This window comes from Typopeltis vanoorti, chromosome 5, assembly GCF_054136105.1.
Source record: "Typopeltis vanoorti isolate ZY-2024b chromosome 5, IOZ_Tvanoo_1.0, whole genome shotgun sequence".
NCBI lineage: Eukaryota > Metazoa > Arthropoda > Arachnida > Uropygi > Thelyphonidae > Typopeltis > Typopeltis vanoorti.
Window position 1 is genome coordinate 76,097,982 of NC_143553.1, and position 13,287 is coordinate 76,111,268.

At 38.0% G+C, this 13,287-nt stretch overlaps 1 protein-coding gene across 3 annotated transcripts in view; it reads right to left on the reverse strand.

Moving 5' to 3' along the window:
• The window catches only part of LOC150106550 (mannan-binding lectin serine protease 1-like), a 202,399-nt gene that overhangs the window by 166,766 nt on the left and 22,346 nt on the right, over positions 1 to 13,287 (reverse strand). The window contains exon 2 of one of the 3 annotated variants that reach the window (XM_090392525.1): positions 4,853 to 5,064. The exons of the other annotated variants lie outside the window; for them this stretch is intronic. Within the exon in view, the coding sequence (XP_090248651.1) occupies positions 4,853 to 4,917 (65 nt within the window). The 5' untranslated portion in view covers positions 4,918 to 5,064. The remainder of the gene's footprint in view (positions 1 to 4,852; positions 5,065 to 13,287) is intronic. 3 annotated transcript variants of the gene reach the window in all.

Below are 13,287 nucleotides of genomic sequence, written 5' to 3' on the forward strand. Positions count from 1 at the left end.
TATTGACCTGCTGTAGGACCTGTTCATAAAAGTCTACCAACAGGAAAATATACCTGAGGAGTGGAGAAAAAGTACTCGTTCCCATCTGTAAAGGGAATGCACAAGACTGTAAGAATTATAGAAGAATAAAATTAATGTCCCACACAATGAAAATCCTAGAAAGGGTTCTTGATAGAAGACTGAGGAAGGAGGCAGAGATTGCAAAGGAGCAATTTGGCTTCATACCTGGTCAACCAATGACATATGCTATCTTTGGGTTACGGCAGATGATGGAAAAGTTTCAAGAGAAACAACGGGAGCTACATCTGGTGTTTATTGATCTGGAGAAAGCATATGATAGAGTGTCAAGGCAAGAAGTCTGGAGGTGTCTGAGGGAGAAGGTACAGGAGAAATATGTCAGATTGGAACAGGAAATATAGAGAAATGTGAAGACAAGAGTTCGGATCTGCCTGGGAGAGACAGAAAGTTTCAAGTGACAATTGGCTTGCATCAAGAGTCAGCATTAAGTCCGTTCCTGTTTAATATTGTGATGGAGGCGGTGACGGAGCAGGTGAGAGAAGACGCTCCTTGGATAATGTTGTATGCGGATGACATCATGCTGTGTTCAGAATCAAGAGAAGAAGTGCCAGCTAAACTGGAAAGATGGAGGAAAGTACTGGAAGAGAGAGGTATGAGACTGAGCAGAAGTAAGACAGAGTATATGTGTGCTGCAAAGTGAATGGCAGCCAGGAAACAGTTCTGGAGCTGGAAGGAAATGCCATTAGGAAGGTTAGGGACTTTAAATACTAAGGTTCAACAGTGAAAGAGGATGGAGAGTCTGAGAAGGAAGTGGGATGCAGGATACATGCTGGATGGAGTGCTATAGGATAACAGGGGTGCCGATTAATCTAAAAGGCAAAATCTAGGACAGTAGTGAGACCAGCTATGACATATGCTATGGAAACTGTAGCCCTGAGGAAAAATAACATCAGCAGGATGGAGGCAGCAGAGATGAGAATGTTTAGGTGGATGTGCAGTGTGAACAGAAAGGATCATCTGAGAAATGACTATGTAAGGGGTAAGGTGAAAGTTATGAACTGAAGAGCGAAGATATAAGAGGCAAGGTTGAGATGGTTTGATCATGTGATGAGGAAGGAGGACAAGTATGTGGGAAGAAAGGTCATGCAGATGGATGTGCAGAGGAGGAGGAAGTGCAGGCAGCCAAAGAAGAGATGGAGGGAGCTAGTGGAGGAGAACTCGAGGAAGAGAAACTTGGATGCGGTTACAGCCCAAGACTGGAGGATGTAAAGGAGACCCACTAAAAACAGCAAGCCTACTTACGTGGGACAAGCTGAAGAAGAAGAAGTGAATAGGAGGAAGAGGATAAGATATGATAGAGATGTACAAGTTGGTAAGGGGTTATTATAGGATTAATGCTTAGGAGGTTTTCATAAAATGGTATGAGATGGGAGAAAATCAAGAGGTCATCCACGGAAGCTATATATGGATAGTGTAAGCAAGTGAGTAAGAAGTAGATTTTTTGCATGGAGAGTTGTGAATTATTTGAATGCATTGCCTGAGAGTGTGGTCTCGACAGTGAAATTGAATGTATTTAAGGCATGGGATGATGAGCTGTGTGTATGACAAAGGGACCCACAATGAGTCTGACTCCATGGTGGGTCTTGGAATAATAATAATAACAATATTTTAGACAATAACTTCTGGAATTTAGGGTTTAAGATTATAAGATGACGGAAGCTATCTGCCATATTATCGAAAACTTCAGAGAAAGTTACTTAAGTTTGAAAAATAATTGATGACTATGTGCATGGCTATTGTTAACAGCTAAGGTTAGCGGTTAATAATAGCTATCAAAAACAACAAAGACTAGCTACCCATTAATTTCCAAATTAGGGCTAAAAGAGTTCTATTGTACCTACTCCCTTTGGAGAATAAAATGCAATGAAGGATTTATTTTTACTTTACAAATATTTTTATGATTTGAACGAGAGAACTGAAATGAATGGGCTGGCTACTAATTTTGCATTGTCCAAAATTAATATGGCCAGGGTAGGAAAATGGTATTTTTATATCAGTGTCAGTATCCTCTAGTTGCCAACTAGATGAACTCCTCTTTGTAGGTGTTTTTTTCAGCAACTTACCAAGTTAGTTGTTGGCTAAGACAAGTAGTTCTGAAGTCCCAAATTTTGTCATCATGGGCTCTACCAGGGTATTTTTTTTTTTTTTTTTTTTTTTTACCAGTAGTAACTAAGAGTTTTTAAATACCAAGCTCAGAAAAAATTGACCTTAAAACAATGCAACTCCACACTATTTTAAACAACAATATTGAGTTGGAGTCCATGATTATGAGATGGTAGTAGTTGCAGTTGTATACCATACTATCAATGATCTCAAATGAATTTAAACCCATCTATAACCATGAGCACAGCTTTGGTGTTGGGCAGCCATTACTTCAGTGGCTGCCCATTGACTTCCAAAATGCTAGGCTGGTTTATAATAGCTCAGTTTACTACCTTTTTTTTGAATGTAGAAAGGTATTAGAAGATTTAATTCAGTTATTTACAATATCAGTATAACAAAACTTTCCAATTTATTTAGCATCCATTTTTTCCCAACGCTGCAAACCTTTATTGATACAAGGGAAGAAACATGTGCATCAGTAAGACTTTCATATCCCAGACAGCATTTCTCTGTCTTTCTGACTCTCACCCAGAAAAGGTTGAAACCTAATATATTATTATTATTATTCCTGATACCTCCAAGGAGCCCAAAATCATCGTGGGAAGACACTTACAACTGTCTCAACTACTACACCGAACCTCTACTATGAATCATCTCCATCAACGCCATCTACTGCCCACCTCCACCATCACCACAACTAGTATTTTTTGTCTGTAAATTGCGTGTGTTCTGAAGGGCCGATTTGTCTGTATGCGGGATGAAAAACCTGAGTTTCTGAGAGAAAAAACCCTACTATTAGTAAGGGTAGACTAAGGGTGGGTTGGATATCTGGAAACTCTGCTGTAAAAACCAAAGATGAAAATTTTCAAACCTCAAGACCATCACCCTGCTTGTCCAGGGGATGGTCTTACACTGGACAATGAAATTCATGTACTATGTAAAGTCATTCACAAACATTCATGTGCTTGCAGTCAACTTCAAACTCATAGCTTATTTGTTGGCAAGCAGAAGGGCTAACAGGCCCAACTAGGCTGGCAAAGATTTACAAATGTGCTGTAATAATCTTGCATTGTTTAAATATATTATTATTATTATTATTACTGCTTGAAACCCACATAGAATCCCAGAAAAGATTCCACTCTACAATATTCTAGACTCTCATCCATTAAATGTATATTTATTAAAACAAAACAAAACAATGAAAAGAAAAAAAAGTGATATTTCTCCACAGGAGACTAACTGCTTCCCTTTCCATTAAAACATTACGGTATAGCACTCTTTTTGCTGTTCTTGCAATTCTTACATATATATATAAACTGATATTAGTAGCTTTGACTATTAATTTTGCTTTGCTCAAACTAAAGACAGCCAGAATAAGATGATAGTTGCAAAAGTTGCAAAACTCTTGCAATATTGCAAGAGTCGGCAAAATAGCTCAAAGGATTACTTGGATGCTGAAGAACACATTGACATGTTAAAATAAGGAGTGTTTATTCCCCTTTGAATCTCCTACAACGAGTCTTTTCACTCCATGGAGTGCTCACATAAATAATACTTGAAATTATATTCTTGTTTTTTATTCATTACCTAAGCTTGAGCAAACTACAGTATGCACATGAGGTTAGTCTTTATTCTAATGTGCAGCTGGACAAAAAAGCTGCAAGGGGGAGATGCAGTGATAATTTAAAATTTGTGCAGTAAATGTATCAAATAGAATATGACCTCTCCATTGCTTCTGCCTTGGTATCACCACTTCTGGGTCTGCCTCCCACTAACGAGACCTCAATAAAGGTCGAAGCCTGTCTGGGTAGTGTGGCCATTCCCTTAATGCATAGCATTATACATGTCCGCAAGAAGATGTGTTTTGCATTATGGGAGATACTAAGACAAGGAGAGATGAGAGCTTGGCCCACCTTTGCTATGAATTGCCAACAAATGTACCACCTTGCCTCAGTCCTGAAGAAATTTTCAGGCACAAACTTTGTTTGCCTACACTTGGATAAAGGATTAAACGAAATTTATTATTGTATCAAATAGAATACAGTTAACTAAACTATATTTTATACAAAATCATACAAATAAATATGCAATGATAAAAAAAAATTAGTTTTCTTATTTTTTTTCTTAGTTTCATCATTATCTTGTTCTTTTTTGTCAGCTTCTTGGAAATTTTCCTGTAGCATGCTTGCTCCTCGGCTTTGCAAGAGCCTATAGCAGTGTGCATAGACTGAATAGACAGTTTCAATCTGACTTAGAATATGGAAGCCTGTGCAATGTGTTAATTAAATTAAATTAAATATTATTAAATTAATTAATCGTATCTTCACAACTATGCTCCTTCAACAGTGCAGTGGGGCTAGGAGCACACTAGATGGTTGTTTCAATACCTTTTTCCTTGCTGACCTGGATTTTTTTAAATTAATAGTTGAATTTTCTTTAGCAATAATAGGTGAACTTTAAAATACTGATATTGCGAAAATATTTAAAATTATTATTAGTAGTATTATCCGAGACCTCCAAGGAGTTAAAGATTCATCGAGGGAGGCTATATTACTCAAACCAGCTGTCATACCTTCCCTTAAATTCATTCACACTAGATGCACTCACTACCCCTAAAGGTAATTCTATTCTGCTTACTCATTGCTCTGTGAGAGAAAAACCTAGCTCTTACCCTTTCTTGACTGTGAACAAACCTAACTTCCATGGATGCTCCCGTGTTCTCTCCTCACTTTCCATATAAGAAAAAATTTCATCAGGCTTATAGACCTCTTTCTCCTGTTAACAAGAATCTGTAATCCACATTATCTGTCCTCATAATCTAAATCTCATAATCCAGATATAATCTTTGTAACTCTTCTTTATAAATCTTGTGTAACTTTGTAACTATATAAGAAGACATAAAATTAAGTAATTTCTGCTCTAGATGTCTATCAGAGCTTTCCAGACCCAAATTATTATATATTATAATGTTATAAATTTATTCAGAGTTAGATCTTGCAGATAAATGGCATTTATCTGCAAGGATAATAAATCGCATTGACAAATTTAATTATGTTTTACAATATTTATTCATACTTCTATTTTTTCTTTTACAAATCTATCAGTGGCCAAGGTGAGGAGAGGGATTAGAACAAGGCATGAATGTGAATTAAACCTTGTAGAACTCCCTCACTTTTTTTTTTTTTTATTTATTTAGCGCCAGATTACTGGGTTATTTATATAGCAGGTGTTAGATTCACATCAGTTTGCCTCATTATTCCATATACAGCATATCCTCCTTTTGGATGTGTATATTGCAATGCTCTAGCTGCCACTGACGAGACCTTCAATAAAGGTTAAAAATGATCTGTCAAGTCTGAAAGGAGGTGTACTGTGCATTATTAGATACTGAGTCAATCTAATGGGACAACAGCCTCTATGTACAAGTCACCTGTTCAAGAAGATACTTCACAAGTCACCTGTTCAAGAAGATACTTCACTGCATTCTTGTTTTCATCATCGATGAAAACAAGAATGCAGTTTCTATTTTGATAGTTAATATTTGGTCCTTTAGACTAAATATGATACATTATATTGGATTTATTGGACCATGGTTTAGATGAAACATATGTACATAATCGTTGACAAGTTTCACCAGCTGGGGTCTGTCTGGCTTTATCAAGACGGGTAAGGTGATACTAACATTAAATGCTAACAAAAGAATGCAGTAATGACTTAAAAAACAGTTAAACAAATTGAAGAGCACGCATGACATCAAAAGCATGGTCTAAACTGCTTTTATCTTTTTATCTAAACCATGGACCAATAAATCCAATATACTGTATCATAAATGTAGTTTCTAGTCAAGTATAATTTAGATTACATGCTTGCACCACAGCAAAATTAACTCAGAAATTGGCTTTAACCCTGCAATGCTCCCCAGGGTTACACGTTACCACAGGTGATTCCATTTTCTTCTACACATTAGTCGTGGATGTGCACAGCACCCCCCCCCCATCCAACTATACTCTAACCAACAATCGTTCTCCACATCAGTCAATGAATGAGTGTAGTTCATGAAGTATGTGTCGTTCTGTAAGACCGTTGAGGTGATAGCATACCCTGGTGAACATTAGTGTGTGTGTGTTAACTTTGTGTTAGGCACCACAGCTATTTCTATCAATGCACAGTGACAAGAAAGTTGATGAGGTCTCTAAGCAACCCGTTTTGACCAGATGGCTCACAACTACACAAAAAGCTGCAAAACCAGAAGATGACCTCGGCTATTTTAATGGGATGCTGGATCAGGCAGAAATCAACTCGCAGATAATTCTCCAGTCAGCAACTAAGAAAAAGATGATTAGGCACCAATACTTGAAGAATTTGAATCTTGGAACACCACATATGAAAAGGAGATTGTCTCAGCCACTGTCTAGAGAACTTCAAATATCATAAAGAAAGTTCTGAACATCCAAGGAGATGAAGACACTAATGCTGGTCCTGCTGAGGCTGAGGGACCTCCAAAACCAAAAGTGAAGAAGCAAGCTAGATGTCAGATCTGTCCACAAGCCAAGGATCAGAAAACCAAGATCTGTTGTTTGGTATGCGACTTTTTGTGCATGCAGACCACAGGAAAGACATTTGTGATGAATGTGCTAGAAAGAATTAATGTTCTACGTGGTTTATAAACTGATTTTGATGCATTTTAAACTTTTATTAGATTTACCAACTACAAATCATTCACATCGTAGAAAAATGTTTTATTTTTGTGTAATATATTACTAAAACAAACATCAATTTTTGACACTCATTGTTTGTTTTGTGTAAATAAGTTCGTTAAGGTATTTTTTTCTTCTTCATATACATTTTAACTGAACCTAACAACATTTGCACAAGAAAAATTAGTATATCTATATATTTTTTATGTTTTCGTTAGAAAGTATGACAATTGGTAAATATCATTAAAAATTACATAATATTGTATTTTATTTTCCCTTCCTTTTTCTTCTTTCAAAATATCACAGTAGGTAAAATCTGTTAATAGCTTGGGCTATCTAAAAACAATAACAATTTATGTATTTATGTATTAAAACAAAAACAATTAACAATAACAATACACACTATGCAATGCATAGTGTGTATTCTCAACCTTGTCTACTCAACTCAAGGCCCCCACCAAGATTAAATCCTGAGTGTGCTACTGATAGTCAGTAACTAGAATTAAACTCATGAAGTTTTCTGGAGGATATCATCTAAGAGGTATATACTCCTACATGAATACTTTTTTAAGATATCGGCAGTAGGTATTGGTGAAAATCTGGTATTCAATGTTCCTGTACACTTATGTGAAACAGATAGAGGGAAGGTGGATCGTGAAACTTGATCATAAACATACTAGACTGAAGGTAGGAGGATATGATAGACATACAAGTAGCAGCAAAATAGAAAAATGAGCCTTTTGCAAGTAATAGCAAAAGGCCATATATGTTGAACACCCTCAAGCAAATACTGGAAGATAGATGTCTTTTTACATCATTATTATTATTATTATTACATGGCACTTTCAAGGAGCCCAATCTCATCACAAGAATGCAAACTACTACAGTACACAATCCTTCAATTCTCCACAACACACCACTGCATTCTAATAGCATTCTAATTGTGCGTGTTCTCTGGCCGATTTGCCTGTATGCGTGATGAAAACGGGAGTTTAAGGAAGAAAAAACCTTACTGCTTCCGTATGAGATCGGCTAACTCACCTTCAACTGAAAAAGTATAAAGATTTCTCTTGTCACGACGAGAATCGAACTCGGGTTTTATTCCAGTCGAAGAGGCCAGGGCCTAGTCATTCGTCCATTTTTAACACGGAGGTGCTTAACTAATTCAATAGAAAATTTTTATTTATATTTAGAAAATATAAACACATAAGTATTTATAAATACGTTTATACATTATTTACAGATAACATTCTTTACAAATAACATGTAAATGATAATTCCCCTAATGTTTTTTCATTTCCCAAAAGGAGTCGGTGGAATTCATTGAGTCCTAGCTCTTAAAAATTGGTGGGTAGCCGATCTCTTCCTTTAGTCATCGCCATTAGCTGATTTCATCTTTTTCTACCGCCAATTTGTACTCACAGATTACGACGAAAGTACGCAGATAGCTAGCGCCGTTTCGTGGTTCTAAGTGTAACTAATTCGCGCGGTTAGCCTAGAGGCTGTGAGCATTTGCAACCATATGACTGGGGAAGGAGTGTCCCAGGTTCGATTCCTGTCGAAGATGTGAGGAATTTGAGGATCTTCCTCAGCCATAGCCAAGTTAGCCGGTCTTGAGCGCGGGAAGTAGGGTTTTTGAAACGAAAAAACTTGCCGAATGAAAAACGCCAGTTTATCTGGCATTTTTCATTCAGCAAGCAGGTAAACCGACCCCATGAACACACACGGATCTACAACCATAAATACTTAACCACCATTAGGGAGGCTCAACTCTCCCTAATAGGGATGGGGGAGAAAAAGGGAGGAAACTCCATACGAATAAATAAATAAATAAAGTGTAACTAGAATTACTCTGAAAGAGTATATCCTGTTGTCAATATTTCTGAAATGAGAATTTAAATTTTAAGTATTACCAATGAAAAATAATAAAATAAAATAAAAACTATTTCCCTCACGCTAAAGATCGAGTAGATCCAGGTTTCCAGATTTGATAGTCTGATTACCCTACGTAGAGTTATTATTATTATTATTATTATTATTATTATTATTATTATTATTATTATCATCATTATTATTACCCAAGACCCCATGGAGTCAAAGACTCATCTTGGATTTGAGGAGCTTGAGCTCATTCCTGAAAATGAAACAACACTATCAACTATCAACTTTACTGACATAAGGGGTGAAGCAAAATCTTTTCATAATTCCGGCTATCTTGAGAGAAACTGTGAGTGGAGAAAGTTTATGAGCTAATTGCTCGCCCTGAGTGGGCTAGGAGATTAGTCCTCAGTGTTGAAGTTTAGGATGGCTTTAGGTCTTTTATATTTGAAATAATCCATTGCGTCATAATCTGCAGTCAGTTGGATCAGTTTGTTAGGGTGCACAGATGCTTTTGAGAAGAATTTGATTGCTATAGTCTGCATGAAAGTGTAAATATAGGGGACATCTGTGTCCCGATGTAGCTGGACAGTTCGGATGAACCATGGGGCGCCCAGGATTACTCTGAGACATTTATTCTAGATATGTTGTAGTTTGAGAATATTAGAATAGGCCGGTGAAGCATAGGTGAGTATTGGACGAATCATCAGTTTGTATATGAGAAGTTTGATTCTGATGCTCAGCTTACTATTTCTATTAATTAGCGGATAGAGCTGGGCTATGGATTTTGATGTGTTTGCACAGAGAGTCTTAATATGGGAGCTGAAAGTCAGTTTTCTGTCCAGTATTACACCAAGATATTTGATTTCATTTTCCCACGGAATTTTAGTGTTGAAAAGGAGAATATCTTCTTTAGGAAGCGGTGAGCTTCTGGAGAATAGGACAGCTACACTCTTCAGGGGATTCACTGGGAGTTGCCATTTGGAAAAATATTGTTTGATTAGCAGTAGGTTTTCTTACAGTTTCTTGATGGCTAGGCGAGGCTTTAAAGATCTGGTTAATATCACTGTATCATCAGCGTAAAAGGCTTTAATTGAAGAAAATGGGTTGTGTGGTATATCATACAAGTATAAGGAGAATAGGATTGGTGCTAGTAAGGTTGTGGAACTCTAGCCAAGATGCGTTTTTGTGTCGAGACTACCCCACATATCCTGACTTGCATGCGCCTATCGTAGAGGTATGCCTTTATAAGATGAATGATTCCGACTGGTACACCAGATGATATCAGTTTGTATAGCCAACCATAATGCCAAACCTTGTCAAATGCACTGGCTATGTAAAGGAAAACAGCCCCAGTGCATTGACGCCAGTTAAAACCCGTGATGATGTGTTCCACCAATCTGTATATTTGCTGCGTGGTGCTATGCAACTGTCGGAAGCCAAACTGCTCCTCAGGCAGGATATTTAATCGGAGTATTGAATCTTGAAGTCCGGTAAGAATTACCTTCTCAGCAATTTTGCCAAGATTTGAGATGAGGCTGATTGGTCTGTAATTTTGAGACAATCTGGGATCTTTTCCAGGTTTATGGATCGGTATTATGTCCGCCAGTTTCCAGTAGGAAGGGAAATATTTGTAATGAAGGATGGAGTTAATTATATTTCTCAGATGGACAATAGTTCTACGTGGTAAAAGCTTTATTACTTTGTTAGAGATACCATCGGGTCCAGGAGTCTTTTTGTTCTTGAACTTTTTAATAATAGCATATATTTCAGCAGGTGAGGTGGGTGCAATTTGAGTGGAATATGTGAGAGCAGACTTGAGTGAGTATCTGACATTACAGTGGATCTTGTATATATGGTTAAAATCGAGGTGATCGTATGCAGGTTTACATTGTTTTTCAAGATGATTTGCTATTGCTTCAGCTTTATCAGCATCTGTGTGGATGAGACCTGAATCTGTTTGGTGGGGGGGGGAGAGGTTTATTTCTGTTTTTAATCTTTCGGATGAGATTCCATATGGAGTGGTTATCAGCAGAGATGGAGGTTAGTTTTTCTTCCCAGAGTTAAGTCTATGGGCTGCAAGGGCATCTCTCACTGCAGAGTTGAACCAGTTCAAGATTCGTTTGTCTTGCGGTGCCCTGGTGTTGTGATATCTTTTTCTTGCCTTATTTTTTTCTCTAATCAGATTCATAATATCTTCTGGCAAGTGGATGGACTTGTGGTTAGTTGCAGGGGTAGCAACTGCTGCACTGGCTGCTTTAATCAGTTCTGTTAAATTTTTAACAGCTGTTTCAATTTCCTCTTTTGATTTAATGATGGGAACAGGACCAATATATTTGGGAAGTACCTTGGAGGGTCTTTCCCAAGGAATGAATGAGTGAGGGGAGGGGGAGATAATTTTTCAAGGTTTCCCAATTTTAATCGTATTGGGTTATGGTCTGATGACAGATCGTTGATCGTCATTAAATTGTATTGGAGTCTGATGTGCTGCAATATGGCTATATCCAGCACATCAGCCCGACCATAAGCGTTGTGATGCGTGGGATCAGCGGGACCTATTGCAAGAAGGTTGTTGAAACCAGCATAGTTTTGTAGTATCTGTCCATTTTTGGTGGTGGAATAGCTATTCCAGGCTGAATGCTTGGCATTTAAATCACCTGCCACATTGATAGGCTCTCCGGTATCGAATAAGGCGTTCAAATCCGAGCAGAGTAATAATTTTTGTGGAGAATGATATGATGCAAAGATTTTTAATTTGCCAACAGAACTCGTGAGAATCTCAATGCCAGTGACCTCGAGGTTGGTGGCAGGAGGAATGTTTATGGAGAGATGACAGATGAAATTTTTAATGAAAATTGCCGTGCCTCCTCCTCTGTGGGATATAGTCCATCAGCTCTGTACAGTTGGTATCCACAAATTTTGGAGGGTTGTCTGAAGGTCTTAGGTGCGTCTCATTTAGTAAAGGACATCTGGCTGATGTATTTGGACGAAATTTTGAAGTTCTAATATCTTACTCCAGAGGCTGTTCGCGTTCCACGCAGTGATCTCTAGAGATTCTGGTTTTAGTTTATTACCGTTCATTAGTGAGTGCTGAGATGATGGTTTGGGTATCCTTTATGAATCTTTTGGAAGAAGAAGGTGATGGGTTGGATCTGCTAAAATCCAACAGCATATTTGCAAGAGAAGAGGTAATGATAGCTGCCAGATTTGTGTGTGTGGTGTTGTCTGTTCACAGGATGACTGTTTAGGACGAGTTACATCCGTACATATCCTAGATTGTTGATGCGTAGTTATTCTTTTGGGAACCTCTGACTTCTTCTGAAGGGCGTCTGACCTTTTATATTGAACTACGGGAAACTGTGAAGTAGTCTCTGACATAGGTGAGGAAGAAAATGTTTCTGCTTCTGATTTTCAATTTCTTGGATTGTACATGCATCCTCTGTAGTTGGCAGTGTGAGGACCGCCACAGTTGGCACATTTAGCCGGGGTGGATTTTGACTTAGAGCATGTATTTGTTGGGTGGCCAACCCCACATTTTAAGCATCTAAATTCAGCCCTACACATTTTATGGGCATGACCAAACTTCTGACATCTGGCATTGTCCTGTTTAAGCCTTTTTCTTAATGGTTCTATAGTTATTTTCAGTCCAGAGATGAACGTCAGATCATATATATGCTTGTAGGTTTGACTGATCTCTACTAACACCAGTGGCATTGGTGTCCTGTCTCTCCTGGTCATTCTGCTGACCTTTACAGGTGGTAAATCTTGCTGGTGTAGATCTGCAGTGATTTCTTCTGTGGAAACATCTTCAGATACACCTCTAATCACTACCTTGAGGTTTTTTTCTGATCCCAGTGAAAAAGTGTGGTACTGAATACCTCTGGTATTCAATTCAGAGGTTATCCGTCGATAATCCATCACTGTACTGGGTTGGATTTTAATGCCGCCTGTGACATTTTTTGCTTGGCTGTATGAGATCTGCAAGTTGTACATCGTAGTCCTTAGGGACATCCATTTATTCTTTTCACGCAGAATAACTGGGGGTATCTTTCTCTCGAGGAGATAGGAGAGTCCGGGACAGAGCTATCTTCTTCCATTTGATCCGCATTTGGTGGTTCGGAGGCCACAATTTTGCGCTTTTTGCGAGCGCGAACCTCCTGATAATCGGTGTCGTCAGTAAGGGGATTATGCTCAGCAGTTGTTGCTATTTCGCTAGCGCTGTCTTGAAGAAGTTCTAAGAGTTCAGAGTCATCTGCATCAACTTCTTTTATTTCATGAACTACAACCTTTCCTGGCCATTTTGCGTGAAGCAGATTTCCTACGTGTTTAAATATTGCCAGAAGTTGTTTAAAATTAAGTTCTTCGTACGGTGCATCCATGGTTAGACCCAAGTCTTGTTCTGTAGAGCAGGACATGACTTTCCCTATCCACAATAATAATAATAGACAGTTTCTAATGAAGTAAATGAAGCAATGAAACAATGGCGATACTAATGGCAGTAGGCCAAGCGTATCGCCCTTGTTTTGAAATT